Below are 24795 nucleotides of genomic sequence, written 5' to 3' on the forward strand. Positions count from 1 at the left end.
TCATGCTTCAAGATTGATTGCTTTTATTTCTCTTATACACTTCACAAACTTTCTTTTTTGTGTGGTGCTTCCCATAGTCCAACAAAATGTATTAAGTCTCACATTATTGTACCTTTTCATGAGATTACTTCTAATGTGTCGAAGACAAAAGAGATGGTATGCTAATGGCTCTTTCCATCCCTCTAGATTTTTCATTGCATGAATTATTCCTTGATGCATGTCTGAAATAACACACAATTCTCTATCTTGAGCAACATAATGTCTAAACTGATAGAAAAACCAATACCAACTGTGTGAAGTCTCTTCATCAACAATTGCAAAAGCGACTGGTAATATATAATTGTTGGCATCTTTGGTAACAGCAATAGCAGGTCCAAAAGCCCAAAAAACATATTTGAATGTTGCTACATTTGATGAGCCATTTGTATTATGAAACCACTTAACAATTGTAGTAGGATTGGAAGCATGTAAAGCTGCAATGTACTTGCGCAACTCAGCAAAGTTACTCTCCCAAGTTCCATAAATTTTCTCAATGGCTCTTCTTCTACCACGCCATGCCTTTCCATATGTAACATCAACATGCAAAACATTTTTAATATCTGCTTGTATCTGTTTCACCGGATAAGAAACATCTTTTTCAATTGAGTGCATTATGTACGACGCAATAGTTTCAGAATTCAAATTTCTGTTATTATTACATGTACATGAACCAAAACAATTGTGTACACCCACCCAACGTGTAATCTTCCACATATGATGATTTTTCTTCTTAACGGCACGAACATACCACGCAAATCATGGTGTATATGAAGCAAAACTAGAACTTTCTCCTTCACTTCCTAAAATCTTACACTTTGCTACCCATAAGTTACTTTTACTTTCATACACTTTGTACTCTCTGTTTTGAGAGATCGACCAAAGTGTTATTGCCTTCTTTACTTCTGCTCTACTTTCAAATTGCATTCCTAACCTTATTTTGTTTTCCGATTCTTTCCAAACATCTATATGAATGGTATCTTGACAATTTTCAATGTCATCATCTCCTACATCTCCAATATCATTCATAAAGTTCACAATTGGAGTTTCACACACATCATCTGAATCATCACCAACATTGCTTAATGATTCACTTACACTATCTTCACTATCCTGTGAGTTGGGTTCATCAAACCCAAAGTCATCATCTGTCTCAAATCTATCATCATTGGGCAAAAGAAATGATAGATTTGAGGAGTTAGTCACTTGTGACTGTATCGGTTGTGATACATCAAAATTGCAAAGAAGATCTATAAAACCAGTATTTGTAGGCAACATTGTTTGTTCATGAGATATTTTTTCAATTTCAACAATAACTTGCCCATAATAATTTTGGTCATTCTCAGCCAAATAATACATCACGTCTAAACTTGAATCATTTATGACTCGTGAAGTATTATATATGCCACCAAATTGGTAACATAGTGACATATTCAACTTATATGTTATCTTATCGACTTCAACATGTGCATAAATCAAATCTTTAAATTCTTCATAGCCTATTTTATGTCTAACAATATTTGAAGTGGTCAGAGTCGATTCATCACCCTTTATGAATCCATTTTCATATTCAATCTGACCACCCCCATATAAATTGATCAAAAACGGACGATCTAGACTCATACTGATAACATATAGGAAAATGCCACTACATAAACAATTTTAAAATATAATAGATAAATTAATATTTCATAAATAAAATTTAAAATAAATATATGCAAAGATTTTTAAATAAAACATACATACCTTATAATTAAGCGATGAAGGAATTTTGATTGTTGAAGATGTAAAGACGAATGAAAGATGGAGGAACTTACAATGAGAACATATTGGTGAAAGATTTTGAAGGAATTATAAAATGAATCTACATAAAAAAACTGAACTTATAGTGTAAAAAATGATGAAATTTTCGAAATATGATGTATTTCTCTGATTATTGAGGTTTATAGTAAATATAACTTTTGCTTTTGCTTTTGCAGATACATCATCTTTTTCTTTTGAAATGACAAATCAAACTTGATTTAATAAGATATTATTTAAATTTTGTATAAAATACTATTATATGATTTATAAAATAATATATTAATTCTTTTTAGTTTTCAAAAATTAAAATATGTAATTTATATAGTAATTAAGGATAAGAAAAAAAAACAAACGTAATTCATATAGTAATTAAAGATAAGAAAGAAAAACAAACGATATATAACGAATGACTAAATATATATTTTATAAGTGTTAGAAATGAAAACTAATAATATATTTCATAGAATAAAAGTAAAAAGTAAATATATATATATAAAAGTGAAAAACATTGAATAAAAAATATGGTATAAGTTGAAGGACTAAATCTTTAATTTCCAACGGTTAAAATTGAAAATCTTATAAAAGAGACCTATTTTTTTGTGGGGCCAAAAATAAATGCCTAGAGAATTTCAAAAGGCCCTATTTTTAAAACACCATTCTTATATTACCCTATATATAAAAAAAAAACTCAAAAAACATCATAAAAACCACATCATCCTTCCACACTCCTAAACTAGAAACCAAACCCCTTCACATCGATCACCAACCCTGTCCACTGAAAATATTACTGCCAAATCCCTCCTTCCACCTCAAACTACACGATCACACCTTCACTCGTGACTCCGACGAACACCAATACTACCCCCACAACGGGGTTACTTCCATCACGAACAACAACCAAAACTCCGCTTTCTTTCACCCGACTATCCACCGAGGCACTTCAAAAGCGTCGATCTGAAGGTTTGTGTTTCAAATGTCTGGAGAAATACTTTCTGGGCCATAACTGCAACCCCCCGCAATTCATGCTAATCGTTTACAATGATTACCAGGACACTGAACAGTCAATGGCTTAGTTGGAAGAGGTCACAACACCATCAGAACAACATTTTTTTCCCTCTCCACTGCAGCCTTCTTTGGCCTTTCATCACCGCAAACCTTACGTATTACGGGTTACATTGGCAATTGATCGGTTACCATCTTGATCGACTGTGGAAGCACCCACAATATTATTCAACCCATAATCGTTTCCTTCTTCAAATTGGCGTGTCAAAGCATCTAAAAATTCAAAGTCATGGTGGCCAACGACGACCACATTAAATGCGACGGTATATGTCCTAACCTGGTGGTCGAACTCGAGAAAACACCATTCACAATTCCAATCTTTATTTTACCAGTGGCATGGCAGGTGCAGACCTTATCCTAGGTGTAGCATGGTTGCGTACCCTAGGATCTATATCAGCAGACTTTGCTATTCTGCATATCACCTTCAATCATGACCCAAAAAACCATTACACTATCGGCTTGTTCCCGAGTTTTTTTACAAATTAATTAAAGGAAAGGGAAGGAAAATTTTGACAGAAAGAAAGGGAGGTGAAGAAAAATATTCATTATTCCGTGTTCCCGAGTTCGAAAGAAATGAAAGGAAATGAAAGGAAAATTTTAAGTTTTGTGTTCCCGAGTTAGGAGGAAAAAGAAAATAAAACTTAAAATTTTCCTTCCCCTCACTTTCTTCCCAAATCCGCCCAATTTGGGAGGAAAATTTGGAAGGACAAAATCTTTCCCCTCCCCTCACTTTCCGTCTATTAATGAAACTCGGGAACACGGTTTTCCTTCGACACCCCTCACTTTCTCTCCGTATCCTCCCATTTCTCTCCTTAAGTAGAACTCGGGAACAAGGCGTACGTGGTGAGCCCAATTCTGATTCAGTATCCACGCCACAATTAAAAACCCTAATCATTAAAGAAAGCATATCGTCTCTACATGCCATATATTTTCACTTTTAGCCCAGTCCAGCGAAAACAATTAGCCCACCAATAGCAGACCCCACCTTAACCCATATCCTTCAAACATATTCATCCATCTTTATCACCCCCAAATCCCCACCACCATCACGATCCCAAGATCATCATATACCAACAATACCCATAGCAGCACCAGTTAACGTCAAACCATACCGATACCCGCACTATGAGAAACAAGTGATGACCTTGCTAATCTCATAAATGCTTACCGAGGGTGTAATCAAACCAAGTCAAAGTCCTTATTCGTCTCCTGTGCTGCTAGTGAAAAAAAGGACGTCACATAGTGGTTTTGCGTTGACTACAGAGCTCTCAATGCCATTACCATCAAAGACCGATATTTGATTCCAACACTTGACGAATTACTAGATGAGTTACATGGTGTGTCCATTTTTTCCAAGATACACCTTCCAGCGGGGTACCATCAAATCCGAGTAACACCAGAAGACACACATAAAACAGCTTGTCGTATCATTGATGGACATTACGAATTCCTCGTAATGCCCTTTGGCTTGTCGAATGCACCATCCACATTTAACGCAATAGGCAACAATGAACAACATATTTCAGGATGTATTGCGCCGGTATGTACTTGTTTTTTTCAATGACATCTTCATTTACAGCTCCTCTACGGAACAACACTACGACCGCCTGCAACATGTGTTGGATACTTTAGCAAAGAACCAGTTTTATGCTAAGAAATCCAAGTGTACATTCGGGGTGCCAACAATTGACTACTTAGGCCACATAATATCCGCTAATGGTGTCTCAGCGGATCCGGAAAAACTAGATGCCATCCAGACATGGCCCCCACCTACGTCTTTTACTACTTTACGTGGCTTCCTTGGCCTTGTCGGGTACTATCGTGGCTTTGTCCAGCACTATGCACAACTCGTCGCTCCAATAATTGACATCCTAAAAAACAAACAGTTCATGTGGTCAGATAAAGCAAAAACAACGTTTGAAGCCCTCAAAGCAGCCAGATCATCTCTCGCCATCCTCACCCTTCCCAACTTTGACTCAACCTTTGACATTACGAGAGACGCCTCAAGTATTGCCATTGGTGTTGTCTTGTCCCAAAATGACAAACCAATTGCTTTCTATAGCAAAAAAATTTGCCCTCGAATGCAAAACTCATCAGCATACATCCGCGAGTTGTTTGCCATTACCGAGTCGGTTAAAAAATGGCGACAATACCTACTTTGCCGAAAGTTCCGTATCTTCACAGACCAACGAAGCTTGAAGCACATGTTATCACAGGTAGTCCAAACCCTGGAACAATACAAATGGGCAACAAAACTCATCGGGTTTGACTTTGAGATTTTTTACAAACCGGGTAAAGATAATAAGGTGGCAGATGTTCTTAGTCGGCGAGAGGAGGTTCACTTACTAGCCCTATCTTCAGCCCAACCAACATGGGTGTCAGATCTTAAAAAGTTTTATCAAACAGAAGCAGGTCAAAAACTGTTAACTAACCTGATGACAAAAAATAGCGACAACAGATTCTGCATTCGCGACGGCCTAGTTTACAACAACAACAACAAACTTTTCATGCCAGATGACACAAACTCCCGCCAAATCCTATTACAGGAGTATCACTCAACGACATTGGGAGGCCATTCAGGCGTAGCAACAACCATTCGCTGACTCGCGTCCACCTTTCAGTGGCCCAAGTTAAAGACAGATGTACGTTCCTTTGTTCTCGACTGCAAGACTTGTCAAGAAACCAAATACACCACCCATAAGCCATATAGGTTACTTTAGCCCATTCCCATACCCACACAAGTTTAGAACGACATTTCTATGGACTTTATTACACACCTACCGCCTTTAGGAGGAAAAACAATCATATGGGTCGTAGTTGATAGATTCTCCAAGTCCGCCCATTTTCTCTCACTTCCCTCCAAATTCACTACAGGCACGGTGGCTGCTCTATTCCTATAAACCATTTATCGCCTCCATGGTCTACCACAAAGCATCATTACAGACTGTGACCCGCTATTTCTTAGTGGTTTTTGGAAGTAAATGTTTAAATAGTTGGGAACCCGCCTAAAGTATTCCACAGCCTACCATCCACAATCGGACGGACAAACTGAAGTGTTCAACAGTTCCTACAAAGCTATCTACGTTCCTTTGCTATCGACGAACCCAACACATGGAACAAATACTTGTATCTTGCGGAGTATTGGTACAACACCACCCATCATTCTTCCATTAACATGAGTCCCTTTCAGGCGGCATTGTATGGACGACAGATTTCGGACCTCAACCGATACAAACCGGCACTACAAGAATACTGGGCAATAGCGTCGACGTCTGTCGCCGCCAAAGGTACGAGTTGTTGCCGCTAATACCTTTAGCGGCGACACGTCGCTACAAATGAGTCGTCGGTAATGCTTCTTCGCTAATGCGCATCTAGTCGTCGCTAAAGGGTCGGCGTCGCTGCTATTGACTTGTCGCCGCTAATACTTCACAGTAGCCGCTAATAGCATGTCGCTGCTAATACATCGATGTCGCAACAAAAGATGTCGCCGCAAAAACAGTGTTTTTTTTTTATTTAACATTAAATTTATAAAAAACAATATAACATTTATAAAATCTAATAACTTTTTATAGAAATATTAATCCATACACAACCAATCCAAAATATTAATATTAATCTACAATCCAAAATATTAATCCATACCACATCCTAATTAAAGTATTCTTCCAAATTACAAAACATTTCATAAAATCCTAAAGTAACTACTCGTCCTTATCATTTCATTCATTATTTGGTGGCGGCAATGAGCGAAACCACTCTTCCAATGCTGCAGAACAGGCCGGGTCCTTTAGTATTGTTTGCAGCATTTCCAACTACAAAAAATAAAAATATATTACCAACATATCATAATAGCATTATATTTTCCAAAAATTATACCATTTTACAAAATATCAACATATCAACATATCAAATACACTTAAACATACATCTACTTTCCATTATATTTTCTTTCCAACATATCATAATAGCTTTTACTTTCCAAAAATTACCAAACTACAAAATATTTTCTTTTTTCTAATTAGTTTAATATTTTCTTTTTTGTTATTAGTTTAATTTTTTAAACTAATTTTATTTTATTTTAATATTAATATTAACTTGATTTTAAAACAAATTTAATTTGATTTTACAATTAATTTATTATTTTTTTATTGATTTTTTTAAAATTAATTTAATTTTATTCTATAATAAAATTAAAATTACTAGAAGTACGTTGATATTAATAACCTAATTAAAGCTAAAGTTGTAATGACCAACATTAAGACACTAACAAAATTAAGCACTTTGAAACCATATACAATACATTACTTGAAGTAAGTTGCTATTAATGACCTAATTAAGCCAAATGTATACATCCGATTTGCATATTCCAATTTCATACAATTAAGCAAAAATGTATACATCCAATTTGCATATTCCAATTTCATACAATTAAGCCAAATGTAAACAAATTTATACATCTAAATACAAAATCAAACAAACGTATATATACATCCAATTTCAATATCCAATTTCAATTTCATGCCAAATTTCATTTTTAAGCCAATATGGTATAAACATAAATTAGAAAAACATACACAAAATGCATAAACACTTCCCACAAATCTGAAAAAGCATATACAATCCAACAAAATGCACAAACACTTCATATCTCAAAACACAAAGATAATCACTCAACAAAATTGAAAATTACTAACAATTTATCATCCAAATTAGCACCAAAACAGAAAAATAATAGGAAATAGGAGGAATTCGACCTTGAATGTGGGCAATTTCGGAATTGAACTCAAGGGTCTCCGGTTTTGGAGGTTTTGGGGGAAGGTGTGGCGGTTTTGTGGCAGCAGGAGGGGCTAGCACCGGTTTTTACCTTCGTCCTCCACCTAGTCGACTCGTCCTAGTCGACTCGTCCACCGGTTTTTACCTTCCCATCAACTGAATCAATAGCAAACGTCGAAGCTAATTACTGCACTTCCGAATCCAAACGTCTCCCATCAACAAAGAATTTTATGAAAATTTATCCAAATGAAGAAAAGTTGTATCATAAAAATTAAAAATTGATCATATTTATACCTTATGTGATGCTTTCTTCAAGTGTGGTCTTCATTTCTTCATCCTGGAAAAAAAAAAACTTCATTATGTCCTTTAGGACACTGTTTAGTGTCTTGAGTAGTGGACGGGAAGAGATGATTGAGAGAGTTTGGTGTGATTCAACGCAAGCTATCGTTTTTAATTCTCCAATCACGATTCAATTTGGTAGACAATTAATTTGATGATTTATTGCTCAAAATCCATCAGTTCAAATCCATAGATGATTAATTAATAATTTACTGGGATAATTTTATCCTTTCCAAACTTGGATTCTTGATTTAAAGTGATTACACGCGCATAATGAAAGAAGAAGAGTTGAACAGTAGAGAAAGTGAATTGAAACTTCCTGAATCTTGTACTTAGAAAGAAAAGTGTATCCGTCAAAGGGATACACTTCGGTGTACCGGCAGTAATACCCTTATACATGTACCGGGTAATGTCACTGGAGTTTCGGCAGTAATACCCTTATACATGTACCGGGTAATGCCACTGGAGTTTAAAAGGCTAGAAAGGTATTTTTGGTATTTCACAATGAAAATATTTGGGCGGGAAAACATTTAGGAGGGGGCTGAAGAGAGATGTCATATGCCAATAGTTATACTCTTTTATTAAAGTAGCAGAGGAGATTTAATAATAAACTAGAAGGTGATCCGCACTTCGCGACGGTTTGATTTTTTTTCATATTTACATATTTCGGTGTTTCTTTGGTTTTTTTCCCGTTTGTTGTTTCTATTTTTATGTGTGTATAATGTTTTGAGGAAAGTATGGTCGTATAGTAGAATATCAAAGGTGGGGGACTAAAAGTGCCAACTCCACAGACTAATGTGGCAAAAACTTAAGATGTCACATTTGTTAAATGTCAGGGTCTAAAAGTGACAAACTCTTGAAGCCTTTGTGGCTAACAGTTGAAAATATTGAAATTGGGGGACCAAAATGTGAACTCCACAAACTAATATGATAAAAATTTAAAGAGAGACCAAAAATGACAAACTCATCAAATTAAAATGTGAACTCCACAAACTATATGGTAAAAGGAGCGACCAAAAGTGGCATAAAGCCGTGATTTAATAGTATATATAATGATGTACCTGTTTACAAAATAGAAAATTAAACATAATAAAATCTTGACAAAATTACAAAAATGTCCTTGTGGTTTGCCAAAAGTAACAAAGTCAGTCCATGCTAATTTTTTTTGATGCAAATGGCCCCTGTTGTTTGCAAAACTTGCATAGATGACCCTTTTTACTAACGTCATTACTATTCTGCCGTTAGGGACTGAATCTGTAAGGGCATTTTCGTCTTTTCAAGTAGAAAGGTACTGAATTTGTGACATTTACTAAACCACTGGACCATTTTTGAAATTTCTTTGAAAAAAAAATTAAATTGCAAAGGGGAGGTCTCAAACTCATGACCTCTACCCCTTAAATTACCAAAGTCTTAACCAATTAAGTTGAATGCTCTCTTGGTTTATTCTTTCCTAAAACTAATTTATATATTAACAAAATCGTTAAAACACAAACAATAAATAAATTATAAAAAACATTTTTTTACATAATTTTTTTTAAAATAAAACAAAATGTATTTTAGTCGTACTGTAAAAAAATAGTTTTTTACAAACAAATTGTATGTATTTTTATGTATTTATTTTACGTAAAATATATAATTTTTTGTCTTTAAAAAATACGTTTTCGTATAAAAAATACGTTTTTGTAAAAAATGTTTTTTTATGTCTTTGAAATAGTAATAATTAACACTACTCATGACATAAAAAATGTATAGATTCTTTTGGTCGCTAGTTCTAACCGTTTTTTCGGTTATATGTATTAAAAACAAATTAACATGATTTTGTTATGTATCTAAACAATTTATACGGTTTTTTTTATGTCAAGAGTAGTGTTAATAATTGTTACTTCAAAAAGATATATCACTATGTCTTTTCATCTTCATTTTAACCATACGATTTAGAACTTGCGATTAAGATGAAATACGTATTTAAAAAAACATAAAAAACCGTATAAATTGTTTAGATACATATAACCAGATACGTATACATCTTATCTAAAGTTCTAAATCATAAAAAATAGTTCTAAATCATATGGTTAAAATGAAGATGGAAAGACACAGTGATATATCTTTTTGAAATAACAATTATTAACACTACTTTTGACATAAAAAAAACCGTATAAATTGTTTAATTACATAACAAAATCGTTGTTAATTTATTTTTAATACATATAACCGAAAAAACGGTTAGAACTAGCGACCAAAAGAATCTATACATTTTTTATGTTATGAGTAGTGTTAATTATTACTATTTCAAAGACATAAAAAAACATTTTTTACAAAAACATATTTTTTATACGAAAACATATTTTTTAAAGACAAAAAATATATATTTTACGTAAAATAAATATATAAAAATACATACAATTTGTTTGTAAAAAACTATTTTTTTTATAGTACGACTAAAATACATTTTGTTTTATTTAAAAAAAAATTATGTAAAAAAATGTTTTTTATAATTTATTTATTGTTTGTGTTTTAACGATTTTGTTAATATATAAATTAGTTTTAGGAAAGAATAAACCAAGAGAGCATTCAGCTTAATTGGTTAAGACTTTGGTAATTTAAGGGGTGGAGGTCATGAGTTCGAGACCTCTCCCTAGCAATTTAATTTTTTTTTCAAAGAAATTTCAAAAATGGTCCCTATGGTTTAGTAAATGTCACGAATTCAATCTCTTTATACTTGAAAAGACGAAAATGCCCTTACAGATTCAGTCCCTAATGGCAGAATAGTAACGGCGTTGGTAAAAAGGGCCATCTATACAAGTTTTGCAAACCACTGGGGCCATTTGCATCAAAAAAAATTAGCAGGGACTGACTTTGTTAATTTTGGCAAACCACAGGGACCATTTTTGTAATTTTGTCTAAAATCTTATAAGAACCCAAATAAAATTATATTAAAACATATTTTCTACTTACTTTTGGAAAATAAAATTCTAATTTAATTAATATTGGAAAATTAAAAAATAAAAACTAGAAAGAAATATGCCGTCAATAAAATTTCATAAATAAGAAAGGTTGTATTGCAAATTTTCATTTCTTTGCTTGAAAGAAAATCCTTTGAACAATTAATGAAAATTATACAGTGCAATTCCAATAGAATAAGAACAACTTAATGATCAACAAAACTTTTCAACACGAGGGATATCTATGTTACTGAATGCCAAAAGAACGGCATATGCACAAAGTGTTTCCTGTTAAATCCTAATATTTTACAAATTTGCCCTTATTTTATTTTCCTTCAATTTCCCCAAATATGGCATCATTTTCTCATTTAGTCCTTGGCAAAGAAGTTAACGGTTGATATACAGAATTCCTCACATAAGGTCCAGGTTCACAGCACACCCAAAATATAATCTGATCAAGCGGTTTACTATTTTTGTTTTATATTTCAGACAAAACTTAATAAAAAAAAACATGTGTATACAACTACACAACAAACTTAAGCGGGTGATTCGAAAGGACCTCGTGACCTTTTTAAACCGAGACTTCGTGTCTTGTAATCCCACACGATCTCCCCAAGCATGTCTTGAGGTAAACACAATCGTTGTTCTTTAACCGATCTTTGTAGCTCACAAAACAACTTTAAATCCCGTAATTTTATATAATCAAGCAACACCCGCTCATGATGTGGGACCCACTTCCTAGGAAACGGAGTATAATCACACGACGGAATCATAGACATATGTGAAAACCTAATTCCTTCAATAGCATCCGCAAGCCCTAATCTTAACAATTCCGCATACTCGGGTGTCCGATTATCCATACTTTGCCTAAGTGGACGGCTAAGATCGCGTGTCGCTTTCTTGAAAACCTTCGCCCGAGATTTCATTTTATACCTCGCGGCGTATAATTTCCCCACCGAATTTCGAATCACGTACGCGCAAAAGCCCACAATTTTTTTTCGGTTATCTGCGTATCGATACCAATCCGCCATTGTTTCAAGAAACTTATTCATTTGAGCATTCGTTTGAGCTTGACCACAATAAAGCATTGGAGTGCAAGGTAAAGGTTCGGGATCTTTATCACCTTTTACTAATTTAAGCCTTCGGAAGTGTCGTATGCATTGAGGCAAACTTGCTGTGACTGAAAGCAAAATTCCTATGCTTTTTTGAGTCACTATATGACCACCGTTTGATGCGAAACGTATATTTGGATAGATTATTCTTTGGCAAATTATATGATCCAAGAATTGAACACCTCTACTTATGTGTTCGATCTCTAGATTTGATTCGTTTATTGTTATCCCGTATTTACTTGAGGAAAACTCGATTATTGTGTTCCTTATTTCAACCGCATCCTTTCTTGATCCTGTAATTCCAATCAAGAAATGACCTCCATAACGAATGTAATCCATTTTTTTGGTTTTATCTTTTCCACCTCCACGAACGAATTCAGGCCATGATGGAGTAGAACTACCATAACTATCAGTAGTGGAAGCATTTGTAATGAAATTATCATTTGAAAACTGAGAAAAACTAAGGATTCTCTCCTCCATCATGTGGTCTAATTCATTAAGACATATATTAGCAAGTAAAGGACTTAATATCCCACAATAGCCATAATTGGGTACCTTAAGTGCTTCCATAGGAGCAAAATCATAGAAAGTTCTGAGCCAATAAGGGTCTGGTTTGGCCTCATTTTCATCAAGAACTTTCTTCTTCTTCAACCCCTTTTTCTTGTTTTTTCTCCTCCATACCTTCTCATTGGAAAGATGAACTGGTTTTGGTAGATCTTTTAGTCCTGATTTGATCAAAGACAGTACTTTCTGATCCTTCACACCTTTTTCAGCAAACCCCATCAATAAATTGACATCGACATTATCAAAAATTAGGGTTAAATCGCCTTTTAAGAACCATACATACCCAGCAAAATTACTCCTAATTGTTCGAATTACCGTATGCGCGTTCCTCTGAGGGCGAAACCCGTGTGATTTGGGCGAAAATCTCGGCTCAAAAATAGGTTCCAGAATCATCAAAAGCAATTCTTGAACGACAGTGTCTTGAAACGGAGTTTCAATGGAGTCTGAAATCGTACGAAGCTTGCGACTTGAGAGCTTCGAAAAAGGGATTTTATCGTTTGGGTTTTGGATGTAGGGATGGGTTTTCATGTTCCATTGAAACTGGCCGTGTACGACGGCGTTCCGGAGAGAGAGGAGGTCGGTGAGGACGTGCGATTGGAGAGCGTTGCGCGAGGGAAAAGAGCCCGTGAAGTGGGCGCAGGTGCGTTGGTAGGCTAAGACCCATAGGTCGAGTTTGGAGAGGAAACCGGTGAGGTTGAAGAATGGAGTCTGGTTGTGGTCTGAGAAGGTTCGGACCCATAAATCAGAGAGGACTTGAACTGGGTCCTCTTTTAAGAGGGTATGTGGGTCTTGTGGGGGAGCCTGTGGTTGACGGCGGCGGCCGTCGTCGTGTTGGCCGTGGTGATGTTTGTGGGGAGTAGAGAAGTGTGAGAAGTTGCGGATGCAGGAAAGGTGTTTGAGTTTAGTCCTGATTAGTGACATCTGCGGGATTCATTTGGATCGTGGGTTGTTTTTAGTCTTTAGAACGTTAGGTTTTGTTAGTACGGAGAGGCCTCCCTCTACTCTACTCTAACTATCTAAAGATAATATGTTATTTATTATGTTATACGTTAAAACCCGTGGAACCCGGATAATAATTTTAAATAGAATTAAAAAAATGATTATATAATAAAATAATATATTATTAAATTAGAAAAACTTATGAATTGTAATATTGTATTTTTTTAATAATTTTGTAATTTGTAAGTATTTAATTACACATTTAAATCCATTTATTTTATAAAAGTCACGAGTTTGTATAATGAACATTTTATTTGTGTGAAACGAATTATAATAAATTTAAACCCGTAGAGACCACGACTGAAAAGGAAAAACAATATTCATAACTTCTGTATTATACGTTATTAGAGTAAAACAACTTTAAAACATCCATTATGTTTGACAAATATTTTACTCTTTTAAATATAAATATAAAGTGAGAAAAATACATTATATATATTATTAAGCTGTTCTTTTCTATCTAACTGCTTATCAAAGCAAAATAAGTTACATCAACTAACTATTAATTTTATGAAAAAAGGATAACAAAAAAAATATTTGTTCGTCATTTAACAACTAAAGAAAGTAAAGTTCATGGTTTTAAACATATGATGGAACCCAGTACAATAAGTGATAAAGAATCTACCCTAATAATGTTTTTGTCACTTGCAATCTTCTAAAACATTATGTCATATGACTTTTTCTTATTATTTTCATTTAATTTTTTTCCACTTGACAATTTGTGGTATTTTTCCTTTTACTTAAATTACATAAAATTTACTAACTAATTACATTGTTAACCGCAATTGCCCCTACAACCTTCAATTGTGTTTACCTTAAAATTTTAATATTGAGATCACAAGTAGAAAGTTTATTTTTTTTAAATAAGTCTCATTTTAGCGTTATACTTCCTAAACCGATAGGTTAAAGAAATTCGGAGTCAAGATGACCTTATTTTGATTCAAAAATACTTTTTTGTCAAATTTGATCATTTTTACTGTTTTTTTTAAGTAATTTGTCCACTTAAACATTAAAAATAGCTTTACATTGATATGAAACAATTAAAATAAAAAACAATTGTTCAAGATTGTCATTTTGATCCTTTCTTCATGTCAACCCAATATATAGTTTAAATGCTTGGTTAATGTTTGTTCTTTAATAACTGGAAAAATATGATAAAATAAAATAATACACCAATATACCCAAATTGCCCCTGCATTCTCCACTTCTGTTTACTTTAAAATTTTATAGTGATAAATTTACTTTTGTTTTTTTGTTTTTTTTACCTTTACTCATAGAAACATACAGACAACAAAGTACAATTGCTTGTTTTTTTATCTTTACTCATAATCCCTTTTTGGCATTATACTTCCTAAACTGTTAAGTTGAAGAAAATTGGAGTCAAAATGACTTTATTTTGATTCAAAAATATTTTTTCGTAATTTGCCAACTTAAGCATATAAAATAAAAATACATTGATATGAAACAATTAACACAAAAAATATATATTTTTTGTTCAAAATTGTCATTTTGACCATTTTGTTTCCCCTTTAATTCATGTCGATCCAATGTAAGTTTAAAAGTTAGGCTAATGTTCGTTGTTCTTTAATAAAAGAAAAAATAGGATTAAATAAAAACTATATACCAATATACCTAAATTGCCCCTGCATTCTCCATTTTCGTTTATTTTAAAATTTAATACTGAAAGTAGGTTGCTTTTTCTTGACAACACCAGTTATAGCGGCCATTTGTGATAAAATCAAATGGTATTTCAATAACCACCAACTCAAATAAGGTTATGGCACAGGGTTGGGGTTATAATGGTTTTTCTTACGACAAATTTTCATTTTTTTTTTGTTTTTTTCCTTGTACTCATAGAAACATACAAGCAAACTACCTTTCTTATCTTTTTAAAATGGGGAAATTTTTACTCTATAAGTTCATAAAACGTTATAAATTTAGGGAATTCAAGGTTTTTTTGTTGACTGTGGTATGTAGGCAAAAGAATGAGTCAGATCACTTTCAAGTTGTTACGTATGCGTTGTGAATTACTATCTTTATGATAAGGGGCATCTTAGTCATTTCAAGTAATTAGAGGGTAGTATTTGTATATTTATTTATTCAAGGGAGGAAGATGATGTACCGATTATATACTTAACAAAATAATATTTTCAATACTACGGTTTTATTTTTCTAGATTTTTTTTTTGAATTCTAAACCATGTAACACACATGTTCAATTTTCAAGTTACGAAATGATTGGTATAAGGTGATTTTTAGTAATTACGGACAAAACATCACACTTTATGTAAAAATAATTGTTTTCACATCTATGATTATTGATTACGACTTTTAAAGCACATTCATTCTGTTATTTTTATCAATCTGCTATTGGATGTTACTTAATTTATTAATTTTGAATCATATTTATTCATATTTTCTCCATTTTCACCGGTATGTTGTTCAAAACGTTGGCATGGTAATTTAAATCATAATCACAATGACTTTGTTTTTGGTTTTGGGAACCTTATTTATCATTTTACCCCTACAAATCCTGCATAATAACACCCATAATTTTATGTCTTCAAGCGCTTGGTAATTATGTGACCGGCTGGTATTCTCCTTGGAAACTATCATCTTTCTATGTAAACAAAATTTTGTACTTCTGCGACGAGGTGCTATTCAATGTGCAAAAGATCTATAAAGATCAATAAATGTTTGCAAATCTGTAATTAACAAATTTTTTAAAGTTTCAATGTTATTTAGCACATATATTACATAAATAATCTGAAACAGTAAAGTTTTTATAACTTTTGAACATATAGTCTGTCGTAACTCAAAAAACCTGAAGTACCTGGCAAAAGTAAAACTTGAGACATCAATCTTAATATGGTGTCTTTCTTCAAGCCCTTGATATAAAAAAATAAATGAGTGAATTCTGATGGGATAAAAGCAAACAATAACACATTGAAAACCCAACCAAAAAATGGTTACCATTAGAAAATAAATGAGTGAAATTATATAAATTGACAGAACTTAAACAATTTCAATTCAGATTACATGATTTTTGGGGCTAAAACTTTTTTTGGGGGAATTTTAGTCAAAATCAATACAACTGTTACATGAACATCATAGAAAAAAGGTTCTCCATTGAACAACATCACCAATTGATTGAGTAAAGAATCGAAGCAAAAAATGTAGGTTATAATTAACGTTACCTTGTAGTAAGTGTCGTCGGGGATCACTGAGTTGTATTTTCCGATGAGAACTCCATATACCAGCAGTTTGAGGAAGATAGCTTACGATCTTTGAAATTTTCATTATGATACAAATTAATAATTTTTATATTCTCTAAAATGAAAAAGAAAACAGTGTGAGATTTAGAAAAGAGCATTGTATTAGAAATGACCAAAATAAACATGTATTTAAGCTATAACAGTTTTACATGGCTGAAGAAAGTGTCATACAAGGCAATTACACCATTTTGACCAACATCTGCACAAGCCTTTCCATAAAGTCCAATTTGTGGTTTTTGGATGTCAGCAAAACTACAAATTGTTAGCAAAAATACCCCTAGAGTCAACATTTATGAAAGAAAGACAAAGGACTGTTGTTGATCATTTTTCTGTATTTTAGCCTTTGGCGGCCGGCTCCAACACCTCCTAAAGCAATTAACATTATTTCAAAGCCTTTGGAGTTCAACTTTTCAAGCTGCAAGCAAATCGTTTGTTACATAAGTTAAACAAAAACATCATTGGAAAAAACAACTTAGCATGTTGAAGTTGTATATCATGCACATAAACAAATTTTCATTATTTAGGTACTTTTTAGGGAAAATTATATGTCAAAGCAAGAGAACCAATGGCAGCGAATAAATAACTATAACTCTAAACAAATAAATTGTTAATTAAGAAATATTAAAATATCAATCACTGGGTCTTTAATAATCAGTATTACCTTGTTTTTGCAATAAGCTTGAGTTGCACCATTTCCATTATCACCATTAAAGATGACACCTGCAGTATAATGTTAATTGTTAACCAAAACTACATTACATCGACAAAAATAGTAGTTTGCAAGAATTAGAAGATCAAAAAAAACATTCAGATAATCCTACCTTCAAAGAACCTTCAAAGAATGGATGTAGAAAATTGATTTAGCCCTAGTGTGAATCGAATTTCTCATATTCCTCCAAGGTACGGTTGATATTCGCCCAAAACTACCAAAGAGTAACGCAAGTGCTTTACTGCATCCACACACATTCCAATTCCAATTGTAATCAATCCGGCATCGGTTTTATACATTGTCAAAAAATACCAAATTATCCAAGAAGTTACAAGGGTTTAGTAAATTATAATGAAAATAAATCTATAATAAAGCAAATCTACAAGTGATTAAATCAAAATCAGATCATTGCAAAAAAAATCGATAAAATCGTTCAAATTTGCAGGATCTATTCAAAACTAAAATCTAGAGACAGAACAACCCAAAATCAGAACAAACATGTTCATGTTTGAAAACTCAAATTAGTCTTGCTTCTGGTTTATTAGAGAGAGAGAGAGAGAGTGTGTGTGTGTGTGTGTGAGAGAGAGAGAGAGAGAGAGAGCGAAACTACCGAGAAATCATTCATATATCTTTTTTCAATGCAGAAAACTTACCAGGGCATCGTTGTAGAATAAATCTTGAACGTAGATGAATCTATGATTTTAAAAATCAAGTTATGATTTTGAATTCAAAAACAACAAAGTTTGGAAAAACCCCAAATCACCCTTGCTTTGGATGTGCCTCAGAAAAAATGAAATAAGATTGAAATTGCTCCTTCAACTTGCTTACAGGAAAGTGAAGAACCCTAGCTTTTTTGTAGACGAAATTGTAATACATTAGATGTGCGATTTAATTGTGGATTTGAAGATGATATTTTTTCCTGGTTTATTGCGATATAGTTGCTAATCCCTTGGAATAGTTATTCCCAAACAATTTGAATTTCAAAAGAGAAAGAAGTTGAATTAATGGGACAGCTAGACAGGCGATAATATAGTATCACAAGGGCAGAATAGGAATTTCAGTTTCATAATATGGGCGGGAAAAAAATCTGGAAGTGGCTAAGCAGATGTCACATGGCATAAAAGGTACTGTTTTATTAGAATAGGAGATTTTGGGTTAACCGTTAACGCCACAAAACAAAAACTATTATATTTATATCTTTGTGATGTTTAAAAATAAATAAATAAAATAAAAATTACTTATTATATTTTGAAAAAAAAAATCTTTTTTGGGCTTTTGGCAAATCACCAACAAGTTATGAAGACAGCATCAGTTTGTAACTTCTTTTTTACATTTACCCCAACATTTAATTCTAGGTTTGTCTTTTGGCACATCTTTTTTGTTTCATATTTGTCATTATTTTTTGGAATTTTTTTTATTTTTAGTCATTGCTTAGTCACTAATAGGCATTTTAGGACGTAATAACTTAAAATGAAAAAAAAAACGTTAAAGGTGAAATTCGAAACCACGACTTCTCCGTTAGGGACGAGACGTGTTAGCTAGTAAAGCAATGGCTCTTTTTTTTGTATTACCAATATTTAGCGTAAGTCTCGAACCCATACCATATAATAAATAATGTGACATGCTAATATATAAAACAATCAAATTTGTTAATTCATTTGTAATTCATCTAAGAAACAATTTGTTATTTCTAATGACATATTTATAGAGAAACCAAATAAATAACACAACGATACATATAGTTTTAAGGCTTAAATGCAAGAAATAACATTATATTTTTTCTAGCTTTTATAGTTTTGTACTTTCATATTTTCTTATGTGTACTATCATCTCATTTATTTGGTTTTTTCAACAAGTATGTCATCAGAAATAGTCAGTTGTTTCTTAGATGAATTAACAAATTTGGTTGGCTTCAAGATAAGCATGTCATATTGTTTATTAGATGTCTCGGGTTCGAGACTTACATTAGGTGTTTTTCCTTCATTGTAAAATACATGTATGCATTAAATACAACAAACACTAGCAATAAAAAAAAGCCTTCAGATTACTAGCTAAAACGTCCCGCCCCTCAAGGAAATCGTGGTTTCGAACTTTGCCTTCAACACCGCTTCCTTTTTCATTTAAAGTGGTTTCGAACTAGCAATAAAAAAAGCCCTTGGATTACTAGCTAAAATACATGATGAAATCGATGGAGAAAATCAGAAAGTAAGCCTTATACAAACCTAAAGCAGAAATCAAACAAATGGTTTCTTATGAAATCGATGGAGGCAGATCCAAAGTTGATGAAATCGATTAAGCCCTAGAGATCGCTAGTGGTTCTTGATGAAATCGATGGATGAAATCAGAAAGAAAGCCTCATACAAACCTAAAGCAACATTCAAAATTAATTCCTTCGTGTTGTATGTATTCACCAGAGAGCTGTATGGTTGATTTAATCATCTTCTCTAGTGGTGTCCATCCAATCGTTAAGAGAGAGAGAGAGAGAGAGAGAGAGAGTGATAGAGAGAGAGAATGAGAGAGAGAGAAGGGGATGGTCTGAATTTTGAACTAAGAGAATGAGAGAGATAGAAAGGAGAAGTGTTTAGAGAAAGAGACATATCACGTTTTGATAGAAGAGAGGGAGTAATATTTCTTTTGATTTTTATATTATTAAAAAACAAAATCAATAATAAAAAATGGTTAAAACTTATACTTAAGGGTATAACAGTCTTTTTAAGTTGGTTATGGACCAAACGCGTAACAGAAACATACAATAAGGACGGTCTGAGTTAAAAATTCTTTATAAGAACCAACTACACAGATTACTCCAAACCATAGGGACCATTCATGTAATTTACCCATATTGTTTATTTAAATGATCCCAATGTCATACCTTGTTTATTGAGAAAGAAAGCACAAGAAAATCATAAAATACATATAGTTTTTATCGGTCATCCAAAGGAGCAAGTCCTGAAGCTTTTCTTACATGATCTCGTTAAATACTTTATATAATCGAAAACCCCTTGCTAGTATCCCATTCTAAATTGTCATTTTTTTAGTGTGCACATTTTTTTTGTAGAATGTCTATGATTTTAAGTGTTGCTAATGGGGATCTTGTATATCTAAAAGTTGAACTTAACTTCCAAGGGGTTTTTGTAAGGTGTACATTCTTGTCTGATGTTAGGAAGTTCTTATTCACTAATGTTGATTTTGATTGGATGGATTTATCTGATTGTGTAACTTTCCTGAGAAGGTTCATGAAGAAGAATGTAGGAACTTGTACTACTATGGCCCTAATGAACCTCTACAACACTAACAGAGGTCAAATTTACAAATATATTGACCATTTTGGTGATGAATTAGAGAAATGATTTAAGGAGGACATCTGTGAAGAAGAGAGTGTAATGTCCCAAAAATGTTGAGTAAAATTTCATTTTTAATAACCCATAACCATTCATTCATTAATCCAAAATACAATCAGAGTAAAAGTATTCTCAAAACATCATAGAGTAAAATCATAAACAATCAATGCAGAATAAATATCCAGGGGATGCAGTGCGATCAAGTCAGACCCTTCCTTTTGAAACCAGAAGTACCTGAAAACATTTTAAACGTAAACCGTAAGCACGAAACTTAATGAGTTCCCCAAAATACCACATACCATACACCATACATATATATCATACTAAAGCATGTACGATTCTATCTCACCCCTGAGTCCCTTCCGACTCTTTGAGTCCCTTCCAACTCCCTGAGTCCCTTCCAACTCTCTAAGTCCCTTCCGACTCCTTCGGTATCTTTCAACCGGTACAAGTCTATTTCACCCCTACAGATAAGTATACAGTCATACTAGCAAGAGTCACGAAGACAACAAGCACATATAGACATATTAGTAAGTGTCACAAAGATCACTACTATCCTACAGCATAATCCATTAGGGCAGCATTGGTGCCTTAAACCCACAAGTATAATGAGAAGACTAAGCTAAATCCAAAGATATCTGAATCACGCACACGCTGCTGCTACAGGGATCCTCACACTGAACATATCCAAAATCACCCCTAATCAATAATTAGGGTAATAAAACATAATTAAAGGTCCAACCGTAATATATCATATTAAGGGGTAAAAGACTATTTTACCCTCCCCTTACTTGACCCATCTAACCACGGGCCAAACCCAAAAGGACCCAACGCTCAAAAATGGCCCTCTGGTGAGTACGCCATGCGTACCGCCCTATTACGCACCGCGTACTTGGCAATCACAGAAAAGGAAAAACTGTTGTATTAAGTGTCTAAATCCATAACTATAATTGGTATAAACTTGAATTAATAAGCACAGTCCTTTTGGGTTGCCCTCAAACCTAGCAATTGGACATGATGATTTTTAGAGAGAGAGGTTGATTTATTATTTGATTAATAAATTGTAATAAATAATTTATTAATATATTATGAGAATAATATATTAATTAGAAATAGTAATATTTAATTAATAATTAATCAGATTTTAATTAGAATTAATTTTGGGATTAATGAAATTAATTAAAAGTGTAGGGACTAAAGTGCAATTGTTCAATAGTTGAGAAAAGCTCCAGAACCTTCCACACATGGGGTGAACAGTTTCTAGAGGCCTTTAGGGTTTCTAAGATTGTCCTTGGATGATAATTAGGAAGCTAGATAATTACCAATTCAAAATAATATTATTATATTGGTTTTGGGCTTATCTATTGTTTCCAAGTTGCACTATATAAGGAGCCTTACCCCTAGTATTTTCGGCCACTCTATCATTCAAAGGAATAGCCGAAATTTTTCTCTCCTTCCTCCTCTCTCCATAATCTCCTTCTTGCTTGTGTTGGGTGTGAACCATTCGAGGCACGGTGCTTGTGGTGCTTGCTTCCAAAAGATCAACAAGAGGATTTCTAGTTGTTTGCTATAACAACTAAAAGGTATGTAACCCTAATCATTCTCTTTAGTAATTTATGAAATTACCTAGGGTTTCTAGGGTTCTTATTTTGATGTTCATAGTTATAGGTTCAATAGAGAAAACATAGATCTTGTTTTAGGTTGCATGCACACTTAAGAGTTTTAAGTTTGTATTGTAATGCCTAAAACCCATCAGTGGTATCAGAGCGTTTGATTTTTTTTTTCAATTGAATTTTCCATAATTGTTGAATTTGATCAAATTATCGTTTATGGAAATTAAGCCCTAAAAGGCTTATATTTCGAAATTAGGCTTAGGTTTTTGAAACCCTAACCTTGCCCCTAAGTTTCAAAATTAGGGCTAGGGTTTTGAAACCCTAGCCTTCCTCCAAGCAAATTTTTGAAAATGATATTAGTTGGTTTGGGTTTCCTAAATTTTTTGTAATTATTATTTTAATTGTTTAAAAGGGATAATTGAAATTTTTTGGATAAATCCTATACCCTAATTTTTCAAAAATTAGAGGGTAAGGATTAGGATTAAATTATTTGATTAATTTAATTAGATAGTCCTTATTTGATTTAATATAATTAATTAAATGTTAATTAATAGATAATTATTAAGTCATTTGGTTTGTTTTAAATTTAAATTAATTATTTAATTTTCGAAATTTAAGAATTATAAACCTAGTATTTCGAAATTTAAGACTAGATCTTGGTTGTTTGGGCCATCCTAATGGATAAAGTTGGAAACTTTGTCCATTATGGAGCTATTAGGAACCTGATTTGACTATTGGATGGTTAGCCTTTGAGCATTAAGTGCTAATAAGAAGCTAGGGTTTGGTTTTGGGCTTCATTGAGCCATGCATAAGCTTAAAGTTGTCGACTTTATCAGTTATGACCTTCCCAAGACTTAGATCTGAGTATTGGACGTTGTATCTTAACGGATTAAGTGCTTAAAATGAGTTTTTGAGGTCCCTGTGATTATGCCTTGCATAAATCAAAGTACGCAGCGCGTACGACTTCTTGGTCCCGTTTTTCCTTTTTTGTGATTGTCGAGTATGCGGTGCGTAATAGGGTGGTACGCATGGCGTACTCACCAGAGGGCCATTTTTGGGCCTTGGGTCCTTTTGGGTTTGGGCCTTGGTTAGATGGGTCAAGTAAGCGAAGTGTAAAATAGTCGTTTACCCCTTAGCATGATAGATTATGGTTGGACCTTTGATTATGGGTTATTACCCTAATTATTAATTGGTGGTGATTTTGGATATGTTCAGTGTAAGGAGCCCTATAGCAGCAGTGTGAGTGTGATTTGGATATCTTCGGATTGAGGTGAGTCTCCTCACTATACTTGTGGGTCGAAGGCACCAATGTCGGCCCACTGGATTATGTTGTAGGATAGTAGTGATCTTTGTGACACTTACTGATATGCGTGTATGTGTTTGGTGTCTTCGTGACTCTTGCTAGTATGACTGTATGCTTATCTGTAAGGGGGTGAAATAGACTCGTACCAGCTGAAAGATACCGAAAAAGTTGGAAGGGACTCAGAAAGTCGGAAGCAACTTAGAGAGTAAGAAAGGACTCGGAGAGACAGAAGGGACTCAGAGGTGAAATGGACCCGTACATAATTTAGTATGATATGTATGTATGATATATGGTATGTGGTATTTTGGGGAACTCACTAAGCTTCGTGCTTACGATTTATGTTTAAAATGTTTTCAAGTACTTCTTGTTTCAAAAGGAAGAGTCCGGCTTGATCGCACTACATCCCTTGAAGATTTATTCTGTATTGATTGTTTATGATTTTACTCTGATTGTCATTTGGGTTAATAAATGAATGGTTTTGGCTTATTAAAAATGAAATTTTACTCGTTATTTTTGGGACATTACAAGTTGGTATCAGAGTTGGACACATGTCGATGTGTTTGACAGGGACGTCGAACCCTATAATGGGGGTGTAGGTGGGTTGCACCTGATCCCACATCCGCTGGGAAGGAGAACTAAGCATTCCTTATAAGGGGTGTGGATACCTTCTCTGTCACAACGCGTTTTAAAGTCGTGAGGACAGTAGATCCCATAAGAACTCTACAGTTAAGCGTGCCCAGGCGAGAACAATTCAAGGATGGGTGACCGCTTGAGGAGTTTTCGTGTCGGGAGCCCAAAGCAGACAATATTGTGATACATGCTAGAGGGGATGTTACAAAGAGTGTGGAAGAAAAGAATTCGTGCATATATAAAGAAGGGAATGAAGATATGTTATCTTCAATTTCTCAGATGATCTTGATTTGGA

At 33.5% G+C, this 24795-nt stretch overlaps 2 protein-coding genes and 1 long non-coding RNA gene across 4 annotated transcripts; all 3 read right to left on the minus strand.

The window, feature by feature from the left end:
- LOC145131312 (uncharacterized) lies at positions 1-651 on the minus strand. The gene has a single exon (XM_079066020.1). It carries the CDS (start codon positions 649-651, stop codon positions 1-3), a length of 651 nt encoding a protein of 216 aa, XP_078922146.1.
- A 10711-nt stretch (positions 652-11362) lies between these two features.
- NMAT1 (Intron maturase, type II family protein) lies at positions 11363-13624 on the minus strand. The gene has a single exon (XM_079068712.1). The coding sequence runs from the start codon at positions 13550-13552 to the stop codon at positions 11492-11494; it is 2061 nt and encodes a 686-aa protein (XP_078924838.1). The 5' UTR covers positions 13553-13624; the 3' UTR covers positions 11363-11491.
- A 2818-nt stretch (positions 13625-16442) lies between these two features.
- Positions 16443-18583, minus strand: LOC145133899 (uncharacterized). Of its 2 annotated transcripts, XR_013718810.1 has the most exons (4): positions 18267-18583; positions 17726-17854; positions 17566-17624; positions 16443-17319 (listed from the first exon to the last, which is right to left on the minus strand). It is a non-coding gene; the product is annotated as an uncharacterized LOC145133899 (long non-coding RNA). The 2 variants fall into 2 exon arrangements; XR_013718809.1 differs by lacking the exon at positions 18267-18583 and having other exon boundaries at positions 17726-18256.
- Positions 18584-24795: the final 6212 nt, after the last annotated feature.

This window comes from Lactuca virosa, chromosome 8 (assembly GCF_052849685.1).
Source record: "Lactuca virosa cultivar CGN04683 chromosome 8, Lactuca_virosa_CGN04683_v6, whole genome shotgun sequence".
Taxonomy (NCBI): Eukaryota; Viridiplantae; Streptophyta; class Magnoliopsida; order Asterales; family Asteraceae; genus Lactuca; species Lactuca virosa.